General features: G+C 36.1%; 1 protein-coding gene across 4 annotated transcripts in view; it reads right to left on the bottom strand.

Moving 5' to 3' along the window:
- Window positions 1-24,979, bottom strand: part of PTPRZ1 (protein tyrosine phosphatase receptor type Z1) — a 212,137-nt gene that overhangs the window by 36,746 nt on the left and 150,412 nt on the right. For 2 of the 4 annotated variants that reach the window (XM_012521416.4, XM_012521417.3), the window contains exons 12-15: window positions 21,635-22,634; window positions 13,538-13,682; window positions 5,566-5,657; window positions 2,474-2,559 (exon numbers count right to left, since the gene is read on the bottom strand). In XM_012521416.4, the coding sequence (XP_012376870.2) occupies window positions 2,474-2,559; window positions 5,566-5,657; window positions 13,538-13,682; window positions 21,635-22,634 (1,323 nt within the window). Of the gene's footprint in view, window positions 1-2,473; window positions 2,560-5,565; window positions 5,658-13,537; window positions 13,683-19,024; window positions 22,635-24,979 lie in introns of all 4 variants that reach the window. The other 2 variants (XM_004483097.3, XM_012521415.3) reach the window with 1 other exon arrangement.

Raw genomic sequence — 24,979 nt, 5'->3', positions numbered from 1 at the left:
TAACATGTTTCAAAGGGGACAGTGGTGTAATAACATGATGAAAATTTACAATGCAGATGAGAAAAACCATATATTCCATGACCAATTTTGGTTTATTAGCTAGATTTACTAATTTCCAAATATAACTTTATTTGACTACTACAGCACCATCTGAAACTCTGAATTAGTGAAAAAAAATTTTTAGTAATTATAAAGAGTAAACAGATTCCTGTTAGATGGTTTTAACAGCAGTTTAAGGCTGTCTAAATATTAAAAATTTCATAAAATTTTTAATTTTATATGTTATGTCATTTTGAAACAAATTTTAGATAGCATTGCTTTCTATGTATTTAGTTAGTAGACTTCCTTTTTTGTTTAAACTTCAGTGACTAGGTACAGAAAAATTATTTCTGCCAATTGTCTTTTTAAATGAATTAAAATCATTTTCAGAGATATTTATATCTAAATACATTAGTATAAAATTTATAACTATTTAATATTAAGATAACACAAATTCTTTATGAAATTATTTCTCATAACATAATAACTCAAGTATGAATCTGACTCATCAGCAAATGGCTCAACCTCTCTCCAAATAACCTTAAGACCACTTTTGTCGCAAGTCACTGACTTTAGATGTAAAAACAATTCAATATATGATCACTTAAAAATTGTAGATTATTAATTATTAAGCTGATTATTAAGTTAATGAAAAATTTTCTTGAATTAGACTGAATTAAAAACAGGAATCAAAAACTTTTTGAGTAAAAATATCAAGTCATTGTATTAATGTAATTATTATGAACTACTTAATAGTATTCGAAATGATTTTATAGCTGTGGAAAGCATCAATCTGCCTTTGGGAATATGCTGTCAGTAACTCTCATTATAATTTGTCTACTTTTATTTATGGTTTTTGACAGTTGAAATATTAGACCCATCCTTGATGTCTCCTTACTTCAGTTAAGGTTTTGTTTAATGTTAGCCAAATAGATTCCACATGTTAGAATTATACCCCCAGTAACTTTTAATTTATGTTAAGAAAAATTTTGATACTTTAAATATGGAATTCTTCATATTATTCCACTTTACTGCAGTGTTACCTCACACTGCTTTCTTAGTCAATGTTACAATGATTTAGATTCATTTTAGGATTAAATGAATATGGTTCTATTACTTTTAATTCAGTGAAAAAACTTGTACTTTCTCTTGATTTTGATTTCCTAATGCTTTTAATCTATGGCATTTTCTTTCTCTAAACATATCTCCAGATTAAACGCACATCCACATCACAAGTGGCTGACTGATGTGACTCCTGGGAAGCAGTGGCTGGATGCAATGGGGAGAAGGGGACACATGTAGATGAGGCTCAGTGCTCAGAGTGCTTCAAGAGGGAGATCCAGAGAGCACATTTTGTGGGTGGGTGGAAGGCTATAAGGCAATGCGGTATTTCCTAGAGGGCAGTCTTCAGAGGGGAGGCTGGTGGTTGCTTGCCTGCTGGGAGGTATAATAGAAAGGGCATAAGCTTTAGAATCACAGGTACTGTGCTTGAATCCCAGTGCTGACATTTATCTGTTGCTAGTTTACTTCTCTGAACTCTGATTTCATCAATAATATGAACAGAAATAAATACATAACCCCAGAGTTGGGTGAAGGTTGAATGTGGAAGTACCCAGTACGTTAGGGGGTGCTCACTAACAGTAGCTTTTTTCTTTTTGTGCGTTATTGTTAACTCTGAGATTATAGCTCCCTATTTTGAAAAACCTGTTGAAGTGATTACTAATTCACAGAGCCATGATAAATTTGCAGTAAATTTCTCTGCCCTTTATATGTAAGAGTATTTTAGTTATAAATATTTAGAAATTTTTCACAGAGTGCTAAGTTCAAATGTTTTTTTGAAATACGTATTTTCTTAAGAAGATGTGATTTTACTTTATGAAATTAAAAGGGTTCTCTAAATGTTTTTACATTGGTGTAATTCTTACCATTAGGAGTATGTATGAAAAAAAAGAGTATGCATCATAGCTGAAAATTATGAAATGTAGTACTTTAGTGTAATTTATATAATTGAGAAAATTAAAAAAACAGTGCTATTAATTCAGATTAAAAACAAAAGAATATTGGAGATTTTCATTTTATGGGAGAGAGTTAATAATATTTCTGACTTTTTCCACTAGCATGACTTGGCTTTAATTTAATTTAACTTGATTTTTTAGGAGGTGCTGGGGATTGAACCCGGGACCTTGTATAGCTGAAGCAGGTGCTCAACACTAAGCCACACCTGTTTCACTGACTTGGCTTTTAAAGTGGAAAACAAATTTTCTAAATTATGTGATGACAATGACATAACTCCTAAACACATATATGATCATATAACTAATACTTTAGAAGTGAAAATGCTTTCAATGCCTTCAGGTCAAGAAACAACTTATTGATGATTCTTTTAAATGTACTATTTTCTAGATTATTCAAAGTAGATATACTGAAATCATACCTCAAATTCTTCAGTAAACCCACTACTTGCATGTAAGTCTGCAACATGCTTTGGAAAGTGTTTTATTGGAATTGCTCCCACATCATCTAAATGAATTAAAAAAAAATCATATTAGAACGAATGCTTCAACAGAGAGGAAGGTGTCTCTCATTATAAAGTGCCTTCTTCTAAAACATTTAAAGTTCATTTATTTTTATAACTACTATTCTGGAGATCACTTGTCTGTTAGAAGTTATAGTAGAAGGGCATGAGCTTTAGAATCACTGGCCTGAATGTGAATCATCCTTCAGTGAAACATTAAGCAGCAAGTCACAATTTTCTTTCTATTTGCTATCAAAGATAACCAGCATTTTAAGATATCTTATTTGATCATGAATCTCCTTTCTATCCATATACTAAGGAGAAAATAATTCATTTTGAATGTTTAGAAATACCACCAAAGCCTCACTTCTTATCCAAGGACTGTGTTTATTTTGGGATGCATGAAAATTCTGGGGAAAAAAAACAGGCAGAAATAACATTTTCAATTTTATCAGGGAATAAGCATCATATATAGTGCAACTTCAATTTTACAAAATTGTACAGTTTAATGCCTTTCAGACAAATAGTCAGATATTTACAAATGAAAACCTTTTTCCTTTTCTCTATGAATAATAGGAAACATTTATATGCAGAATATTCATTTAGGATAATGTCAAAAACCTTTGGGACTTTTAATCTGTAAAATTTCAAGAATTCTAACTTGAAAATATGCTATGTAAACAAAGTCATTTGATCTGTTAATTAATTGTGAAGGGGCTAAATTATTTTAACTGGTTCAGTGTCTGTGTGTTTTTTCCCCTTGGAAAGGTTTTCTTAGATTAAACATATCACTAGTTTCACAGTATGGAATTTCACAAGTGATTTCTCTGACAAGGAAACATCAAATGCCTTTCATGAGAAACAGTTATTTACATCAACAGATGTTCAGCATTTAGGCCATCTAATATTTTTAAGCCTGTTACCAAGAATTTGTTGATTTTTAAAAAATTAGACTCCATCTGTTCTCTCTCTTAGATGAGTGGACCTGAATACTAAAATTGAATTAGCCAGTCAAGCTTAAGAAACACTAGACAAAGGTGTAATTCAACCTTCACACGTACAGAAGGATGTTGCCTAGAAGTTAGCTTTTATAATTAGATAAGAAAACAGAAATAATTTGTCATCCTTAAATCATTAGTTTATCCAGTTAATGTCCTTCAAACTCACTGTTATCCCAGAGAGTCTCCTCTCACAAGCAGACCAACTACTCTTTATCTACAATTAAGTATTTTGAGCATCTCTTTTATTAATTGGTCTTTAGATAACTGAGACTAACATATCTTTTCATTTTCATGAATTTACATGAAAGTTACATGAATTTACATGAAATTGTGCATATTCATTTCATCAGGAGTGAATCTTTGAGAGCTGGTGAAATAAGGAAATGCTAGATCACTATTCTTTTGACATTCAAAACAGATTTTGAATCCTTTTTTTTACTGCTAATGATAAACTATGCCACAGCAAATATTGCCTCAAATAGCAGGGCTCCTGAGGGCTCCAGAGACATTCAGACACTATAGGCAGGGCTGACAGCTCAGGAATTTGGCACCCTGTCAGTGGGTCCTAATTTGGAATTTATGTTCCCCCGTGTGAAAGAGGCAGACTCATTTGTGGTTTCCTTACACATGACTCTTCTGCCCCTTATATCTGAACCTATAGTTAGTACTAGAGTTAATAGGGGTATGCCCAAGAGACTTAAATCTCTGGGCTTTCCATGTGCCAGTTGGGCCCTGAGTCTCAACAGTTCGTTGGATTCTCCCAGCACAACTAACAAGGAAATGATGATGGACAACGATTATCCAAGGAATAGAGAAAGTCTGTAACTACAAGCAAGATAGTCCCATCCATCTGCACCATGGGATCTAAGCCCCATCTCAGGTAGTGGTGGAGTAGGCGTCACCATCCTGGAATCCTCAGGACTGGGGAATGAATGATGGACTAGAGTAGACTTACTGTTAATTCTACTATAGACATATTGTTATTCTGGCAATGGAAGAACTTTTAGCATTGATGTGGAGGCAGTGGCCACCAGACATTCTGAGGGGAGGGAAAGGGGAGGGAAAAGGGAGGGAAGGAGAGGAATGAGTGTAATATGGGGGCATTTTCCAGACATTGGAATTGTCCTGAGTGATGCCGCAATGATGGATACAGGACATTGTATATCTTGTTATAACTTACAAGGTTGTGTGGAATAGAGCTTAAACTATAATGTACACTATAGTTCATACTTGGTGGTGACGCTCCAATATGTGTTCATCAATTGTAGCAAATGTACTACAGTAATGAAGGATGTTGTTAATGTGGGAAAGTGTGGGAGGGGTAGGGAGTGGGGCATATGGGAATCCCCTACATTTTTAATGTATCATTTATGTAATCTAAGTATCTTTAAAAAATAAAATAAAAAAAAAGCTATTTAAAAACTCTAAAAAAATAAACTGTGTTGGACTTTGGATTATATTAGCATTAATTTGCATACCTATGCTGATGGCTATGTAGAAGAGGTATGTTTGAAAGTGAAGGAAATAAAAAGTGCACCAGAGTACTGAAAGTAACCCTTTCTCACATAAACTTATATTACCAGGAAGGATCTATAATTTGCACATATTTTCATTTTTTCCTAATTGAACTTACCAGATCAATTTAGCATCACTTTTTCTTGCTTAGGTTTCCATAAAGTGATGGAGATCAGTGAAAGTCAGCATGATTCTTAACTAACATTCTGCTTAATATTTTTATTATAAATGTTTATTCTTGCTAATATATTACTCCTGAACAATTATAAATTATTTTATCATATCATCTGTTTGATTGAAAATGTTTGAAATTAATGAGAACAAGATATAAAGCTGGGTGCCTAACATCTAATGTACTAAATACTTGGGGCAACAAAAATATTTAATAACCTATAGAAGGTCTATTTGCAAAATACCCCAATAAAAACAAAGCTTCCAACACTGCTTTTCATTCAACATCGACCAGCTATTCATGGCCACGCTTTAAGCTATTACCTGAAATTGGAAAGATAGGTGTTGGGGGAGTGGATATGACTCGAGGAGATGTACTGTCCTCTAAATAAAAGTGTGCTGTCTGGAAGCATTTCCTAGAAAGAAAAGAAAGCAATTTATACCACTAGCTCTCATGGATAATAAGGTAATTTATGAACTGCTTTGAAAATTATGGTAGAACTATCCAAAATGAAAAAAATATATGTCAATCTACATCTATTAAAAAGCACACATAAGATGTTAAAAGGATTTTATGGCCCCCAAATTTATCTGCTTTACTTGTACCAGATGCAGACGATCAAGCAGTCATCAGACATGCTGAAAGCAGAGATGGCATCTGAAGTTCTAATTGGTATCAAATATTGCTGTGCTGTGTTTTTCAGTGTCCTAGCTACTCTTCCAGCGTCGCTATTTCACCAGTCTGTCCAGCCACTATGCACAGGACAAGCTAGAAATGAAAGACTATCCAAAGCAATTTTCACTCAATATTTCAGTGACCACGTCCTTCTAAGCATATTCAGCTGCTACAAAAGGCAGGCAACTATGATTACATAGAAATTTCACAGTGGTAGTATTTTGATGAAAAGTGAATGTAGCTTAATCTGTAAGTAAGATAACGTAGGAGTGACAGAACTTAAGTGAGGAAATAACAAGCATATAACCAAAAACACAAGCAATTTTCTTTCCAACAGATGCTAGGCTTGTTGATGAGGGTTTTGAGAATGAACACAATTAGAATCAGTGATAACTATGACCAGCAATGTTACCAGAATCTATTTTCATTCAGATGAGAAGAGTAACTAACTTCTGGTGAAAGCATACTACAAACTCTTGAGAAGAGCAAACGACCAACTACTGCTGTGAAGTACTGCAAACCATCCTTAATTAAAATCCTTTAGATAAGGAAACTGCTAATGACACTCCTTGATGTAGGTTGTTTATTTCAAGTATTACTCATGAATGGTTAAGTGTAAATAGTAATATCTAGTTGAGTAAAAATGTCAATCTTATTTTCCATTTATAAACTTCAAGCTACAGGTAGTTCTTATCCTAATGAGCTTTAGCATACCATTTGGTCTAATACAATGACGTGCCTCAACCATATTTTTCAAGTAACCCAGTTCCCTTCAGAAAATTCCTCAATGGCTTCCTGTTGTAATAGAATACTATTCAATTATTTCAGAAAGGTCTATGAGAGCCTCTGTAACCTGCCCTCCCCCCCTTCAGCAGGCTCATTTCCTGCAAATCTCCCTCAACTATGAGCTCCAGCCCTCTCTCTCCTCCAGCTTCTCTCCCGGAAGACGTCACACCAGTACTGTCTCCTGGCCCTGGCTCTTGCCATTCCCTTTCCTAGCCCACCACCTCCCCATCATTTTTGTATTGGCTCAAACATCATTTTCCGTGAGAATCCTTTCCTGAGCAATAGTAACTAAAAATGTCAACCCATTCCACCAGGTCACTATTCTTTGCCCTAGCTGAAATACTGTTACCGATACATTTATTTACTTGTCTTACATGTTTATTGTTAGTCTCACCTCATCAAAGGCAAATTACACTGTTTTAATAACCACAGTGTCTGCCCTCAGTGCCAATTACAACATCTATCATGTTGTAGGTGCCCCAAAATATTTGTTCAGTGAATAAACTGCTGTTAAGTATGAGTGGGGTGATATTATATCATTTATTCCAAGTCTTAAAATCACAAGCAAAACAAATTCCTAAAGCTATGATGTGCACAGCACAAACCAGTGCTCTGTTGTGATAGTATAAGCCTTTGGTAATCAAACCTGTGGGAACACAGATAATCAAGATTATGTCTTGAAACAAGAATAGGTGGAGTGGGAGGAAGAAGAGTGGATGTAGAAGTAAGTGTCAAAAGGAACCTGAGTTAGGTTCTTTAATAGAAAGTGGAAAGAGTAGAGTGATGAGGAAGCAGGAAGGATGAGGGTCACAGTTCTCACGATGAAGAAAGTATCCTACTGAAAGTCCACATACGAGCAGAATTGAAAGTAGATGGGAGAGAAACTTCAGCCTGACTTAAATGAAGAACCAAGACATGTGCAACACAAACAGCACGTTCTGACGTGTTGGTATGGAAACATTGGATTTGATACCTGCTTTTAAGATTACAGAATTAAAATCCCTTTGGGTTCTCTAAAATAAAGATACACAAGTCAGTGAACAGATTCTTGTTTATTTTTCAATGAATCTTAAAGTTGTAACTGCTTTAAGGGATCTCATCCAATATCACAGCTGATGTAAGAATCCCTTCAACAGCCTCCCTGACATATACTTAACCAGGTCTAGTTTGGATACCTTTAGTGACAAGGGACTCACTGCCTGAGTCATTTTTAGTTGCTAGGCATTTCTTTTTCTTTCTTTCTTTTTTTTTAAGGAGGTACCAGGGATTGAACCCCGGACCTCGTATGTGGGAAGCAGGTGCTCAACCACTTGAGCTATATTCCCTTCCTGCATTTCTTTCTTATACTAACTCAAAACCTCTTTCTAAGTGCCTTCAAATGATACCTAAGGAGGAGGTCTGCTCCACTGCTATGGCACTACTTTGGTGTATCAGGGAAAATCTATCTCCCTTTTACTTTTATACACTGGCTTTAGTTCTGTGCTTTGAAAGAGTTTTAGATATGATATCCAAGAACTTTCATTATTGAAACCCAATCTGTCTGTGGTCCTTGCCAACTCTTATCCTTGAGGTTTCTACTCCAATAACACAAAACACTTGTAGGTCCCTGAACGTGCGATGTTCTCTCCTGTTTCATTTCTCCTCCCTGCTTTAAATCCAGTTCACCTTCTGTCCGGAGTGCCTCACTCACCAATATGCCAGAAAGCACTATCCTCCTTAAAGGCAGCTCTCATTTCCTAAGCACATAGCCCTCCATTATTTCTGTTTCCACTGCACCCAGCACAAACTTTACACACTGACCTCTACAAAGACTGTTTTGGAAAAATACACCTAATCAATCCTAGAGTAACCTGCACTTTCTATACAATATTATTTTATTTTAAATATTTTTCTTAATTGGTGGTGAAGGTAATTATTTGTGTAAATTATTTGGCGTAATTATACTTTTTTTTTCTACATCCCATTACAATTTTTTAGGGTACGGGACCATGTCTTTGGGTATATGTAATTCAACTATTAATACAGTGCCAGGAGTACAACATGGGCTCATTGTTGTATGACTAGGTGGATTTCTAATAGCAAGCAAATCCCACGAACTATACATTATTCAGCTGCATCCTAGACCTTCTTGCCTCCCTGAGCCTCAAGTGGGATAAACTGAAATCTCCACACATTTGGGAGGGAAAAGCAAAATATAGAGGTAAATGGGTGGTACTCCAGGGACAGATGTTAGACTTTGTATGTCCTGCCATGGCCCACTGGGTGGACTGGGGGAGAGTGTAAACTACAACGTAAACCACTATCCATGTTGTGCAGCAGTGCTCCAAATTGTATTCACCAAATGCAATGAATGTGCCATGATGATGAAAGAGGTTGTTGATGTGGGAGGAGTGGGGTGAGGGGGGTGGGGGGGTATATGGGGACCTCATATTTTCTGAATGTAATATTTTAAAAAAATAAAGAAGAAAAAAAAAAAGAAATGCAAAGAAAAAAATACATAGGTAAAGAGAGATGGATAGATGGATAGACAGATGATGTGCCAATGATTCTGAGAGGATGGGAAGTTGGCGCCATCTCACAGGGTAGGGAAATTAAATTAAAACATATTGGTGTTAAGATTTAACACATGGCTAACGTTCATTAATACCGACTGTACTCTTTTCAGTAATGTAATAAAATCTTTGACAGTTTTTTTGGTCCAATTATGTTACTCAGCATTAATTTCCCAAAGAACTTTAAGAATCATACCAAGATGTTTATAAATGGGAAAAAATTAAGATTAAAATAGCATATGATAAATTTGGGATGAAGATCATCTATATATTACTTTGGTAGGTTACATAGGCTTTGATATTCTACTTAATAGGCAACATGATATGACTTTGATATTCTATTTAAAAGGCAGTATGACACTAGGAGGTCTCCAATGACCCCTGAACTTGAATTAAAGATTAGGAGGGAATTCATATTGCTTGTCTTCCTCTCTGGTCAAAAAAAAAAAGGGGGGGGCCTGTGGAAAGTTCTTTTTCAAGAACTTTACTGTTTTGCCGAATATAACTTCAGTTATGCTTTTAGGTTCTGGCTCTTAAAAAGCTCTCAAGGGAACGGACTTTGGCCCAGTGGTTAGGGCGTCCGTCTACCATATGGGAGGTCCGCGGTTCAAACCCCGGGCCTCCTTGACCCGTGTGGAGCTGGCCATGCGCAGCGCTGATGCGCGCAAGGAGTGCCGTGCCACGCAAGGGTGTCCCCCGCGTGGGGGAGCCCCACGCGCAAGGAGTGCGCCTGTGAGGAAAGCCGCCCAGCGTGAAAAGAAAGAGCAGCCTGCCCAGGAATGGTGCCGCCCACACTTCCCGTGCCGCTGACGACAACAGAAGCGGACAAAGAAACAAGACGCAGCAAATAGACACCAAGGACAGACAACCAGGGGAGGGGGGGAAATTAAATAAATAAATAAATCTTTAAAAAAAAAAAAAAAAAGCTCTCAAAAGCTTGCCCTTTGTGTTCTTTAAGAAGACCATTTGAAAATATTCTTCCGTGTTGAAGGTATTGTGTATCTTAGATGCGTACTCATGTAAATTACACCTTAAAACATCTGGAAGAGAATTTCAAGGCATATTATTTAATGTATGACAAGATTCAATATCTATAGTCCATCTGTTCTGTATAAGGAGTGAACGTCTTCACGTCTATGTGCTAAGTGTTGATAACTGTGTCTCCTGCTAATTATCACTCAGCCGTGATGGAAAAAGTGATGACTGTTTTAAACTTGTAGACATAGGTCCTATCAATCAAAGTTAATCTGATTATTTAATTTACACCCTTTCACCAGAGTAAGTATTTAGAATTAAAAGCTAGAAATGTGTAATTGTTATTCTATTTCTTGGTATCTTGATATGAATATGAAGCAATATTCTGCATGCTGCATTCATCACAGAACCTTGAGAAGCAGGCCTGACTGCAATCCTGAAGTTATCTAGTGACTGCTCCCTGTGAACAGAAGAAATGAATTCCTCAGTGGCTAAGTGGTATGCCTAAGGCCATTTGGCAAATATCAGACAGAATTGGGACAGGCATCCAGGTTTATCAGCCTTAATTTATCCCCTTTTTCTACTACAATGTGCTATCTTCCAAGGTTTACACAAAACACCGGGGACTCTCTTGAGTTAGGTAGACAAGAGAGAAAATTTATTATACTCCTAGTAGATTATTTTTTTCCTGAAAAATTACGTTAAAAAGGTGTTAAGTACAGAAACTTGTAAAAACTCATAAGAACCACATTACTCTTAGTACCCTTACTGGTATGTTGCTTTTTAAACTTTTCTATAGGCTGTAGTTTTCACAAAACTCTAAAATCTTTCCATATTGGATAAAATCATATCTTTTGCAGATGTGTCTTCACTAGAATTTGAATAATTCATGCAAGCCCTGAAGAATATATTAACATTGCCATCATCTGTGTTTCAGTAAATAATACTCCTAATTGTTAGTGTATTGCTGATCTAAAAAGTTATGACTTGAAGTAAATTAACTTCAAATGGAAGTGAGTAGAATAGATACATTCAATTTGGAAATGGATAAGTATAAGAGTGATAGATTTTATTGGAACAATTTATTGCTAAATATTATAAAACATACATGTAAGACCATCAAAATGCTCATATTTCAAACTAATAATGCACTCGATTCAAGATACATAAAGCATTGTGGGGAGAAGAGAAATATCTTACCGGTAAAAGTCAAGCTAATATTTTTCCAACTGGTAATTTTATTCTTTATTTTCACATTATGCAAATGGGATGACCCATTATAAAAATGATAAAAATCATTCATGATTTTAATTCTCCATGAACTAGCAAATGATGTTAAATAAGATCCTTTTTCAAAGTTGCAGAAAGTAAATTTGAATTATTTTAAAAAATTAAATTCATTATTATTTTAATAAGGACACTATTTGGCATCCTTATTGGAACTATATTCTAACACTGTTTACTTGAAGGAGAATTTGATCCCATTGTCTATCCAATTTTAAGTTTGTTTAACCCAAGTTTTTATTAATTAAAAAAATTGGTTGGTGGGGAAAGCGAGAATTGACAGAAGCTACTCATCTGAACAAACATGATATCCATGTTGGTGAGAAGTATGGCTAAAAAGCCCAAGCCCATTGAAAAACATTTTTGGATTATGCACTATGCACATGGCATCCTGCGAGGGAGAAGGAGAGCAGAGATGAATCGTATATAGCTTATGGACTGCGTGTACATTGAGTCTTCTGTTAACAAGTCATTGACAATGATAGGAATGACTGGAGTATACAGTGAAGAAAGCATCTTTGTTTGCATCACGTTATGCACAAAATTAATTCCAAACCCATGTAGGATAACAAAAGCATGATCATTTCTCTACAGTTTGCAATCTACACTATTCTGTAAAGGAAGTCCCATATGAAATACAGTTGACCATGAAAATACTCTATCTTAGCCAACCAACGACCAGCAACAAGCAACAATATGCTTTAGGCCTCACTGTCTCAGAGATACCCAGCTCATTCCAGTCTCCAGTCCTTCCCACCTGCTGTGCCCTTGTCTGGATGCCTTTCTTTTTTTTTAAATTTCTACTTCTGAATGCTATCCAGTTCAAGCTCTACATTTTATTTTACATTTATCCTGCCCATTCTGGCCCATCAAGATCCCCCATTCTGAACATTCTCAGCATTAAAGATTTCAGGTACTATACAAACTTTTGTGCAATATTTTCTAAACTTTTCAAAGGAAACTCTCCCTAATTAGCATAAAATCTCTGAAGGCAGTGATTCTCATTCATTCATTCATTTTTGACATTTCTCTAGAATGGTTAAACAGGCACATGGGAAACAGTCAACAAGCACAGTACATATTTTTCAATAAACAGAGAGACTATATTTTGGAAAAACATATCAAGAGCAGTAACACGACTTTATAGAAAGATCCTAACAAACAAAAAGGAATTAACTGTACAATAAAAATATCTTTTAAAACAAAAGTAGGAAATATTGAGCTATGCCATTTCTTAGTTTAGAGATATGATTCCTTGTATCATCATAAAGTACCTGCTTTCCAACATACACTCACTTACATTGTGTCCTAGTAAACTTGCCAATTTGCTGTATGTTCTGCTTGCTAGGGCATGGTTAGTTAATGGTGGGTGCAATTATTTCTGTCCTTCCAAGGTTTTAAAAGGATATGGATAAGAGTGAAACCATATTTCATCTTCAAGTCAAAATATAAAGAATTTAAAAATCCTATGCACCTAAATATGGTCATTAACTTTGTTTTTGAATTTTATTTATAATATATTGCAATTGCTTGATTTTTATTTCTGTGCACAGTTATGATTTTTATCACCATGCAATTTCATAAGCATCCTGTATAAATGCCAGTGTTACTGAAAAGAGAAACTCAATATCTTTTATTGTATTAAAAATTATGTTTTCCTAAATAATAACTTTGGAATTATAACAGTTGGTGAAAAGCTTAGATTCATGTGAAATGTTATGACAAAATTTGAATGTTGGTTAGATTATTATGAAAGTTCAATTGTCAAAATACTGTATTAAATATTAACTTAAGTCAAAGTTCCTCCATTTTATCTTTCATTGTTTAAGTATGAAGAACACTCAAATGTCTTTGAATTCACGTATTCATCTTGCTGATAGTTACTTAAATAAATTAGTGACAGCTCTCAAGAAGGAATTTTGAATGGGTCTTTGAAGATCTTTCATATTTGCTTCCCAATACCAGTCAAATATGGGCAAAACCTGAGCTTTAAGAAATTTTCAAAAATAAACACTCAACTTACCTCCAGTAGATGAGAATACCCACAAGAACCACTAGACAGATAAAAGTCAGGGCTGACACGATCACAAGGGGTATAACTGCCTTCTTCTCGGATTCCAAACCCTCAGCTAGACCAATACGAGACTCATGGCTACTATTACTGGCCTCTGTAGTCAAAGAAAATTAAGACAGTTGATATTTAAGCTTAAAAATAGTCACAGCATTTTTCAATTGATTAACTGCAACCTTCAATGCTGTTACTTACCTTAAAAAATTTGACTCTATGATGCAAAGAACATCTACATGTAAAAGCCAATTTCAGTAAAACAAAAATTTTAAAGTAGAGCAGCCTCTCAGAGCTGAAGAACTACAATAACCCAACGGAGAAAGAAGTTGGCTGTTGCAATTAGTGAGCATGGTAGTGCCTCCAAAAGCTTGCTTAAAGGGAAATGGAAGTATTAAAATAAGAAAACTACTCAATTTTCAAACAAAATTACCAGGAAAAGAAAGGCTACCTACTGAAATCACAAGAGACAAGCTTGAACGTCTAAAATTAATTTTAATGGAATTCTTTTTAACTCTGTAATCAAGTAAATAATTAGGAGTAGTTAATTTCATGAAGACAGAATCTTAGGCTAGTCCTTCTTACATGAGAACAAGCCTTCCATTGGGCAAATTATTTTAAATTTAAATTTAAGTTGGTTTTAAGTGTGATTTTGAATGCCCTATTTAGCAATTGTTTTTCTCTGTCAAAAATCAAATACTATTGCAGATGAGTTGAAGAAACACATAGATAAAAAACTCTTTTCAAATATACAAATATAAATAATGAAAAATCCAAATTCAGTTGGGTTCATTTTAAAAGATGACAATATATATATATATTTAAGTACTGGATCCAGGGAGTGAACCTAGGACCTCATATGTGGGAAGCTGGTGCTCAACTGCTGAGCCACATTGACTTCCCTGAGTTAGTATTTTCATTTGTTTGCTTGTCTTTTTTTTTAAGGAGGCACTGGGAACCAAACCCAGGATATCCCATGTGGGAAGAAGGCGCTCAACTCCTTGAGCCACATCCATTCCCACAAATGACTACTTTTGTGACTGATCAGGTACATGACTATATTAGCACTTTCACAATCAACGTTAACTGGAGATATCCTTCCAATTGTTAAAAAATTTCAGAACTGAAGGATATTAGTGGACCAGTAATAATCCTTCCCTCTTTGAGGTGTGTTCAGTGGGAAGTCAAGATGATTATTAGAACTGTTTCATTAGAACTGTTTTGAACATGAGAATATACTGACACTGCTACAAAGTGAAAGTCCTTATCTTGTCTACCTGGAGAAGTTCTCAAAGAACAAAACTTAAGTTCCTCGTTAAGAGTCTGCATTGCTTCCTACACTTGACACAAGTGTCTTACTATTAGTGATGTAAGAGAGGCAATCAATTTAATTTGAAATATTTAACAAGAAGAAATTTGAGAGTACCATAAATACATGAACATAGCATAATATATCTAACTACAGAGGACTTCAGACCTAAATGATCATTTCCTTTGGAACCAGGAATGATGGTAAAAAGGGCCAAGGATTTAATCCACTCATAAAGAAAACGCAGTAAAGGAATATGTTATACTTAAATTTCCCAAGATGTTTGTTCTTATCAATATGTAGGCACTGGCTGGAAAAAAAGTGGAATTCAAAGGTGTGACTATAAAATCATAAAACACTATAAAACATAGAAATATTGTAATTCAACTGATCCCTGAGCTGTAGTTAATAATCTTGTGAGAAAAATCCAAACTTCACTATTTTTTTAAGATTAGATTACACTTTATTGTATTTTTTCTCCCCCCTCCCCCCGCTGCCCTGCTGTTTTTGCTGTCTGTGTCCATTCGCTGTGTGATCATCTGTATCTATTTCTCTTTTTGTCTTCTCTTCTCATCTTTTTCCTCTAGGATTCACCTGGATTAGTTCCTGGGGACCTCTGATGTGGACAGGTTCCCTGTCAACTGCGCCACCTCAGTTACTGGTCTCTGCTTCACTTCACCTTGACCCTCCCCTTCATCTCTCTTTTGTTGCATCATCATCTTGCTGTGTACTCGCTCGTGCGGGCACTGGCTCGCCACATGGACACTGACTTGCCACATGGGCACTGGGTTCACCATGTGGGCACTGGCTTACGGTGTGAACACTGGCTTACCACACGGGCACTCATGTGGGCACTTGGCTTGCCATGAGGGCACTTGCATAGGCACTAAGCTCACCACATAGGCACTTGGCTTGTCATGTGGGCAACCACATGAGCACTCCTCTTGCCACATGGGCACTTAACTCACTGTGTGGGCACTTGGCTCACCACGCAAACATGCTTTCTCTTCTTTTTCACCAGGAGTCCCCAGAGATCGAACCTGGGTCCTCCCATGTGGTAGGTGGTGGCCTTATCACTTGAGGCACATCTGCTTCTCCCAAGCTTCCCTTTTTATTATGTTAATCAAATGCTCTAATCATTATGTACAGTGGTGAGATTCATCTAGAGATCTAAATAATCTATGTATGTACTGGAAATTTCTTTATGAAATTTAGGAATGCATCTAATATTTCCTATTGTAACTTAATGGAAACTATTGCTACCTAAATGGAAAGTTTGTGAGTAATAAATGAAACATTCCACTTTCACTATTTGTCCCCGAAATAGTGGCATCAATAACACTTGGAACTTGTTAGAAATGCAAAGTCTGAATCTGAAACTCTGTGTAGAGGGTCCAGCAATCAGTGTTTTAACAAGTCATCCAGGTGATTTTGATGCTAAGATTTGAAAACCAGTGTTCTACATTAATGTATATACAAAGTGAGTTTGTATGAAGCACACAGGTCTTTCACAGTCACAAATATTCACAGCAATATGTAGAGAGGCGTATATATAGATACATATACCTCTCATTTATATATGTATGTGCAGACAAACATGAGATGTGTAATTGTATATGTGATATATACATAAGACATATAACAAACCTACAATACTTTACATATATATCACAAATATACATACATTATACACCCACATGCATACAGATGTATTAATATATATGGACTTTTCTCATAAGTTCTCTGTGAACCCTGTTTTTTTTAAAAAAACTCCTCCAACTGAAGAGGAAGAATGATAATTCCATTGCAATTACATACTACGAAAATTAAGAGTTTACAATTCTTCATACACACATACAAGATGGGATATGACATGAAAATAAAGATAATCAACTGGTTGCTTTGTGTGCTACAATGAGGAATAACTAGTACAGATTTTTATTTTCTTTTAATTGAGACTAAAATATCTGTTTTGATCTGGCACAGTTGCGTTTATGGGTTACATAAATAAGATTCTACTAACAGACAATTAGAAAATAAAAGACTAAGGCTAACATTTGAAAACACGTTTTGAGAATAAGGCAACATAACTTTGGCATTACAATGTAAGCATTTTATATATTTTATCACCCTCAATCATGAAAGCAGAGTCTCTAAGAGGCAGACACTAACATCATGTTCCTAGTCTCAGTTTTGTGTTTACTTGCTGTGTGACTGGTCAAGAAATTTAGTATTTTTGTGTCTCAGTTTCCTCATTTACTAACACTTAGCCTTATCTATGTTATTGAGGAACACATCTTGTAGACTGTTCTATATTCTAGAAATACATCATAAATTGTAAGTTTTGGAATTTGATTGTATCCATTTAATAAAGGGGTATATTCAAGTACTAGATAAGGCAGACTATGAATGAATTTTTATAGCTAAAATTTAAAAAACAGGCATGATTTTTCCCCCTAATCTTGTTAAACTTTATTTACTTCATTTATTATGTTACTTGATGATGTTGGATGTTAATTTGTATTGCTTTCTCCTCATCAGTGGAAGAACATACACTTAATTAAATAAGTGTAATTTATGTATTGAAGAGAAGCTTGTTAAGTTTGAGTCAATAATTTTAGGTTTAGCATTTTGCAATATATGTTTTTTCTATAATAGCATAATCTAGCAAGAATATATTGCTGATTTCACTACCTAATAAGATAGGAAAATGGATGGATTACTGGCATTTCCCTTTAAAATAAATCTAATACATTTTTTAAAGTACTATTACTGAAGCCATATAACAATTCACATACACATCAACACTAACGAATATAGTGAACTAGGGATTCTTTACACATTTTCACATATCAGAGTCTAAGTGTTTAAACTAAGATGTAATGTTAAATAGGTATCGTCAGAATACAAATAAAGTTCCCTATGAAAATGTATCAACTTTTAATTGCTACTTCAGTAAAAGAAAAATATACAACTAGTGTGAGGGATAATAATAAAGAGGAAAATTATGCCTAATGATATTGACATCTGTGGTCTGGATTATAGCTATCCCCTTTTATGCAGTAAGAACACAAAATGCTATAACAGCCTACCTTTTGATTTACTCTCAAGATTTAAATATTTTCATTTTTAATTTTAAAAATACCTTAAAATTTAATAGAAGTAAATTATAAAATTATTGTGATCAATTCAATGAAATTATCTAGTATTTCATGTGTTTAATGGCACTGAATTTCTCTTTTCTTTCCATTGGCTTTTGAACAAACATCTGTACTATATATGCTTCAAGTAGACTGCTTTAAGAAACAGCTGGCCAAAAAATCATTTACATAAAATACATTAACAAATGAAATCTGTGTCTCTACATAAAATGTTCTTGCGTTTTTACATCTTGTCATAGAATGTTTACCCATATTATGTATATTAATGCACATTAACTTTTTAGAAAGGTGTATAACAGCAAGTACCAAGGAGAAGGTATTTTGCTGGTTTATACTGCCCTCTTTAGGCAACATGAAGGTAATCAAAGATGACAATTTTAAAATCAAAATCTTTTTTTTTTTTTACCTTACCATTAATTCTCAAAACTTAGAAGTAGAACGTTTTTTAAAAGCTCCCAGAACTGAAGAGGGTGTGCAAATTATAGAATTCCTTTTCATGAGGGGAGTCAGAGTGTAATGCTTTTGTCATTATTTCCATCAGTTTAAAATTCATTTTTATAATTCAATATGAGTTAGATTATTTTAGAGCACAAGTATGAAAATGAAAATTGCCATCTAAAAATAGTATATTAGAGTCTTATTTAAAAAGAAGTAGTATAGAAAGGCGTTATGCACACATAATTGCTCTCACACATAACAGGCATCATGTAGAATATGAAATATTGACAATTAAAAAAAATCACTTTTTCTGTTTTGCAAAGAATTAAGTTAAGGACCCAAAACATAGTGAACATTATTTGAAGTATGAACTATTCATACTTTAAAAACTCTAAAAAATGATTTTTTGAATGTTTTGATAAAAAAAAAAGATGATGTGCTGTTGACCAAATTTCTATCTTTCCACGATTTTTCTCTTTTACTTTTAGAGAAAGAAAGCCACCACACCTTGATCTATCCCTGTGATCCATAACTAACCTGCCTCTGAAATGTTGACCACTTCTGAGTGCCCACTAGTGAGAGATGGTGTTGAGGACCGAGGGAATCCAGGAGTTATTTCTGAGTCACCTGCTTCCAAGCCCCTGTCAGCATCTCTTTCGTGAACATCTGGAAAGCTGAAATCTGTGGAGGTCTCGTTATCATTAAGGCTATCTGAGGTACCTTGCCCTGATCCACTCTCTTCCTCACTTGTAAGATCTGACCATGATTTAGATTCTGGGATGAAAGGAAGTAGGGCACTATCAGTCTGAAGGTCATTTTCCTCTTTCCCATCATTGGGCCTTTGGAGGAGCACATTTGTTAGCGGTGTTTTAACAGGACTTCTGTCCAAACCAGGCTGACTGTCTGAGGTTATAACTGAAATTTTATTTTCTTCTTCAGAATTCTCAGATAGTGAACGTGAGATGGAATTTTTCTGATCCATGAGACTGTTATCCTGAGTGACTGAGTCATTCTTTGCCTTTTCCTGAAATTTTCTATAGGATGAACATGACATACACTTATTTATGGATAAGCCATCGCTCTCTCTCTCATCGTCATAATCATCATCATCATCATCATCATCATCATCATCATCAATATCACCATCGTCACCACCTCCTACTAACTCAGCATCAGAACTGGCACTGTGAGTCAGCTCAGAAGTTGTTTTAGAGGGAAACAGCAACTTGGTTGTGGTCACAGAACTATCTCTGTTGGGAGAAATGGTTGTAATGGAAACATACGCATTTCCTAAAGGAACAGAATGATCAGCAGATACAAGCGTATCCGAAATAACAGTTGGAATATCAGCAAATACCTCATCAGCAACAGAACTCCTGGCGGTGGTGAAAACTTCATTTGAATATATAAGCTTATTTATCAGTGTATTTGGAAGGACATCAATCGAAAAGACAGGAGTAGCAAATGCATGCCTTACTTTTGGGGGAAAAGCATGGTTAATCTCCAAATTGGCCGTTTGGAACAAGTCATCATTATTGTACAACGAAGGTACTGCTTGTTGGGAACTTTCACTTTTAAGCAAAACTGGTTCGAAATATTTTTCACTTGAGTAAGAAATGGTAAAAGCTTGAAGTGAAGACTGCATACTAAAAGTAGGTGATACATCAAAAACGGACACAGATGTAGTAGAGTGCAGCATGGTTTTACTTGAAGCAGAATTTGATGCCATGAGATGCAATATTGTAGAAGTGATTTTTTCAACTTGGGGGGCTTCAACCAATATTGGATCACTAGGCAAAGCTGGAAGAGCGGTTTTAAGCAAGGTGTCAACATCAGAAGCCTGAAAGGAAGCTTGCAGCAATGCTTCAGTATTAAAAGGAGCTGAGGCCTCATAAAATAAGAGCTGAGTTGAAGGAGATAACATTTCACTAGAAGCAGGGTCAGAGGATGCTGGCTCTGAGATTGCGCTAAGTAAAGGTTTAAGCGAAGCATCACCAAAGGCTTGAGATGCAGCGTGTGTAGGTTGAACTGAAAAGTTATTTTCTGGAACTTGTCTAATCTCATGATCAAAAATCTTAGTGGTGGTAAAAGCAAAATACCCTGGATGCATGCCCTTTGTGCTAGAAATGGAAACGGGGGTTTCTTGTAAAGATGCATTTGATTTATTTACATAATCATACAGGTCAGGCAAGACAGCACTTTCAGAGTGGTAAACCACCTCACTGAAGGAGGAAATTTGCAGTTCCATCTCATTTCCATACGTTATGTCACTTTTAGGAAGCGGCTTATTATCATCACCTAATACAGCTGTTGTGTATGTAAATTCAGCTACAGAAACAGGTGAAGAAATGTTAAGAGCTGTCAGACCATCTGTGTCAGGTAAAAGGGATTCACTACCAGAGGAGGCTCCAGACCATTCGACATCACTAGAGAGGGCATGAGTAGACTGCAGCCATGATGCAGTTGGGGATATTAATGAAGGCTGAGGCATCAATACATGGCCAGGGCTGCTAAATAAGGAACCCTGATGGGTTACATTGACAGAATCATGCACAAGTATTGCAGAGCTGTAAGAAACAGCGAAGCTTTGTTGGGAGGCCTCATTATTAGACAAGGCATGAGAAAGTTCAGACCCTGAAGAACGTGCATGCATCATGACATCACTGCTGGATGGTTCAACTTGAGAAAACACAAGCGTTTGATAAAGCGTACCAGATTCACTACCAGATTCCAATGTCTTTGACGCAGCAAGAGCTGTGGTCTGCTGTGACACCATATCAGAATACTGAGCAAGGCTGGACTCTAACGATAAATCACCCCCAGCCACTGGTAGACGAGCATGCAGGGACACCTTATCACTTTCAATAGCTGAAGTAACTTGTGGAAGGATTTGAGAAACTGTAGACAGATGGTGAAACAATTCACTACTGAAGGAAGCAGAGGAAAATGGAAGCAAAGGTGCACCATCATAGGAAGACAGGATGGATTCAAATGACACATCAACACTGGGAAATACAGGCGTAGCATGCAAGGCTGAATCACTACTTGAAGCAGCAGGGACAGTGTTGAGGATTTGATTGTCAAGCAACAAAGGGGTAACTAGAGGAAAGACTTCACTACTGTAGGAAGGTTGAAGAGGTGTCTCACCATTGAATATGGGTTGAGTTGTCTGCGAGAGTACCACTTTGACAGTGGGGACCGAATCTTGTTGTCCGGAGGATGGAGTGAAAGCATGAGGTGTCACCTCAGTCGGGAAGTAGGCAAAGGTGGAGTAATGTGGCATTTCTATATCTGTGGCTGAGGGACCCTGTGACATCAGTGGGTCGGGAGAGGAGGACTCAGTGGTCTTTTCAGATTCGTCAATCTGTCTCTCAGTGTAATCAGTCTGCAGAAACCTGTCCCTGTCCGATGCAACATCGGGCTGTGTTGTACCATCTGTTGTGCTAGGGAACCACATGTCTTCATCAACTGAAAGTTCTTTTAAAGATTCTTCTGAACCAGATGAGGTTGAATCTTCAGAAGCATTTCTTGTAGATTCTGGTATAAGGTCATCAGATGTGATTGCCTCTGGGTTTTCTGAAGAAAATATATACCCGTGGGATATGTTCTCAGAGATGAATGGCATAGCAGAGGTTGCAGGACTGGAACCTGAAGAATCATCAGCTTCTGTATCGAGCTTGAAATTGGTCAATAAACTCTCATCCTCACTGATATCAGTAGATACTTCTTGAGATTCCGTTAGAGAAACTGTACTTAAAGATTCCACAGTCCCAGACAAGTTCATCTGTGGAAATCTAAGAGCAGTTCTAGAGCCATCATTTAATGAGGTGGAAGAAGCTTCCATAGTATGAAGGGGCAGTTCAGTCACAGTTTGTGAAGTCAAGGAAATACCCTCTTTGGGAGCTAATTCAGTTATTGGCTGAGAAGTAGAATTTAAATATGTGTTGGGAACATCACCCTTTCCAGAGAATTCACTTCCTCTTGTTGGGGCTTTGTTAGTCTTGGCCTCGTTGTATTTAGTCCCCATGCGATGGTAGTTTGTTGTGGCTGGAATCTGTGGTTCCTTTTTCCTTATTTGGTTTGTGGCACTGTCTCTACCAGGATTCACAATAGTGTCATCTTCAATCTCTTTTCCCTCTTCTTCCTCCTTTGAAAAGCAAACACAATTTAATGGGATATGAGGAAATAAGAGAAAAATGAAATCTTAAAGTATCTTTTACTGCATTACACTGTTAATCACTACTTGTGGGATCTTGGGAACTTTTTCCTGTTTATATACCATCACCCAACAGAAGCCATGCCTTTGACTTAAAATCTTTCTGACCACCCTCTAAGGAGAGTAATTAAATTTGATGAAAACATCTTCCTTAATGGCTGCCTTTATTTTAATGTTATGGAATGGAGTAATTAAATCAATAAATATGACTGCTTTTAAAGGAAGACCTTATATTTATTTATTGTTATATAACCTGTTATATATTTTCTTGTTTTTATGTTTCTTTGTTTATTTCATCTGGCAACAAGATTAATAACAATTAGCTTCTGTAAAATCAAATGGCAATGAAAGCATTTATTTCAAAGACCAAAGTAGTTGCATATTCAGAATATTTAAGTGTGTATATTCAGAATAAATCAGAATTATTAAGTCATCCTAAGGAAAAGATAGAGTTTTTTTTTTCTTTTTTTTTTGGTTTTAACACTTTACATTTAAGACTTAGGCAGATATTTTATAAGCAACTTGTCAAAATATCCCTCTAGTACTAGTTATTTAATTGTTGTGTTTCCCTTATAAACACCTTCCAGGAGCCCTCAGTTTTCATGCACCTTGTCATGTAATGGCCTAGGAGTTTCTGGCCAGAGATCAACCAAAATGCATGCTTTCTGTTTCTTATGGAAAACTGGGTACATTATAAGTCCTATGTTTAAGATACTTAATTGCCAAAGATAGGAAGATATGACTTTTTTTTTTTGGTACAGTAAGTCTTTATTTTTCACTGTATTATTCCAGGAAAAAGGGGGTAGGGGAAAGTGTCAGCATGTGTTACAAAATGATAGCAGAAAGGAAAGGAAGTACCCAGTACAAAATCAACCATCAAAATAAACATATTCCAGTGATGGGGTCACCTAAGCCCAAGGGGCTCAGTCTCCTGCAATTCAGGAATGAGGGGTAACAATTAGGGAAAGAACAGACAGGTACACATTTTTCTATCTCCTTTCCTTTCCATAAATTGAAGATTCTGCACAAAGCTTTGGTTTCTAGCAGTAAACATGGCATTACATTCTTCTGTCTCCTATTAAACAATTGTGTGTCCACTTTGACATAAGTTTCTTTTATCTTAATAAAAGTTCCTGAGTGAGTTGGATATACATTCATCTCCCCTTTTTTGATCTCTTACCCCCACTTTCTACATGGAAACCAACTCTCCCCTCCCCCCCCCCCATTATTTCTCTCTATCCTAGGACTGATGATAAACTAGATTTGATAAATCCAAATACAGCAGTGTTAATCTTTTGGCTTGAATTATGTCAAGAAATGGTCTTTACTCAGAAGGTTGGAAATGAAGGATGAGTGTTCCCAGAGTCTTTAGGTTTTTTGTACAAATCATTGAAGAGTTGTGGAGATACCCTCAAAATTAGTGTATGGAGGGACTGAGGAAGGGAAACTGGAGAGGTACAATGGGATACGTTTTCAGGACAGACAACCTAGTCCAAAATAGGAAATAGGGGAAAGAGAACACAAAAGAAAGGATGGTTCATGATCCTTGCTTTAGTTTTATGTATATGTTTTATATGTATATGTATTAGTTTGAAGTATATGTTTTAGATCCTTTTGTCTTGTGCAGAATCTTTGGTTATTTTTCTTTCAAAACACCAAACATCTTTTGTAAACAATAAAAACCCCAAAAGAACATGGAGAAAGACCAACACATTATATTTACACCAACTAGGTCACTTAACAATCACCAAACCAGCGACTCGTGAAGTTCTACAAAACCCAGACAAATACAATAACTAGAGAGGGGCAGCACTTGGGGGAGACAAGAACTCAGGATCAGACACACATTACCCAACGTGTTCCATTGCATCTGCCCTGTTTCAAGACAGTGAGGCGGGTTTGCCATGATTCTACTGCATGTAAACAAAACCCCCTTTCTCCTCCTATAGCTACCATGACACTAATCACTATTGCATCAGGGTAAGACATTGGTTCTGGGCATCAGAAAGTAGCCTTTACTTATGGTCTCTCTGGAAGTCAAGCAGGAAAAGTCCAGATTTTTGAAAGGTTAAGGATTTTAGCTTTTGCTTCATACCTCCATTCTTGGACACACACACACCCATCGTGCATGGCAAGTCTAGCCTAATCCAGTGGGATGAATTTGGTGTGCCCAGCAAGTCCTGTGCCCTAGGATGAAGAGGTTGGGGACAGGAATCCCTTATTACATGTCTAGATAATTGTCACCTAACCTTGGCTTCGTCTCTTGACCTGCAACC

The sequence above is a fragment of the Dasypus novemcinctus genome, chromosome 5, assembly GCF_030445035.2.
Source record: "Dasypus novemcinctus isolate mDasNov1 chromosome 5, mDasNov1.1.hap2, whole genome shotgun sequence".
NCBI classification, from domain to species: Eukaryota; Metazoa; Chordata; class Mammalia; order Cingulata; family Dasypodidae; genus Dasypus; species Dasypus novemcinctus.
Note: the sequence above shows the minus strand (reverse complement) of the source record. Positions and strands in the feature narration are given on the sequence as shown.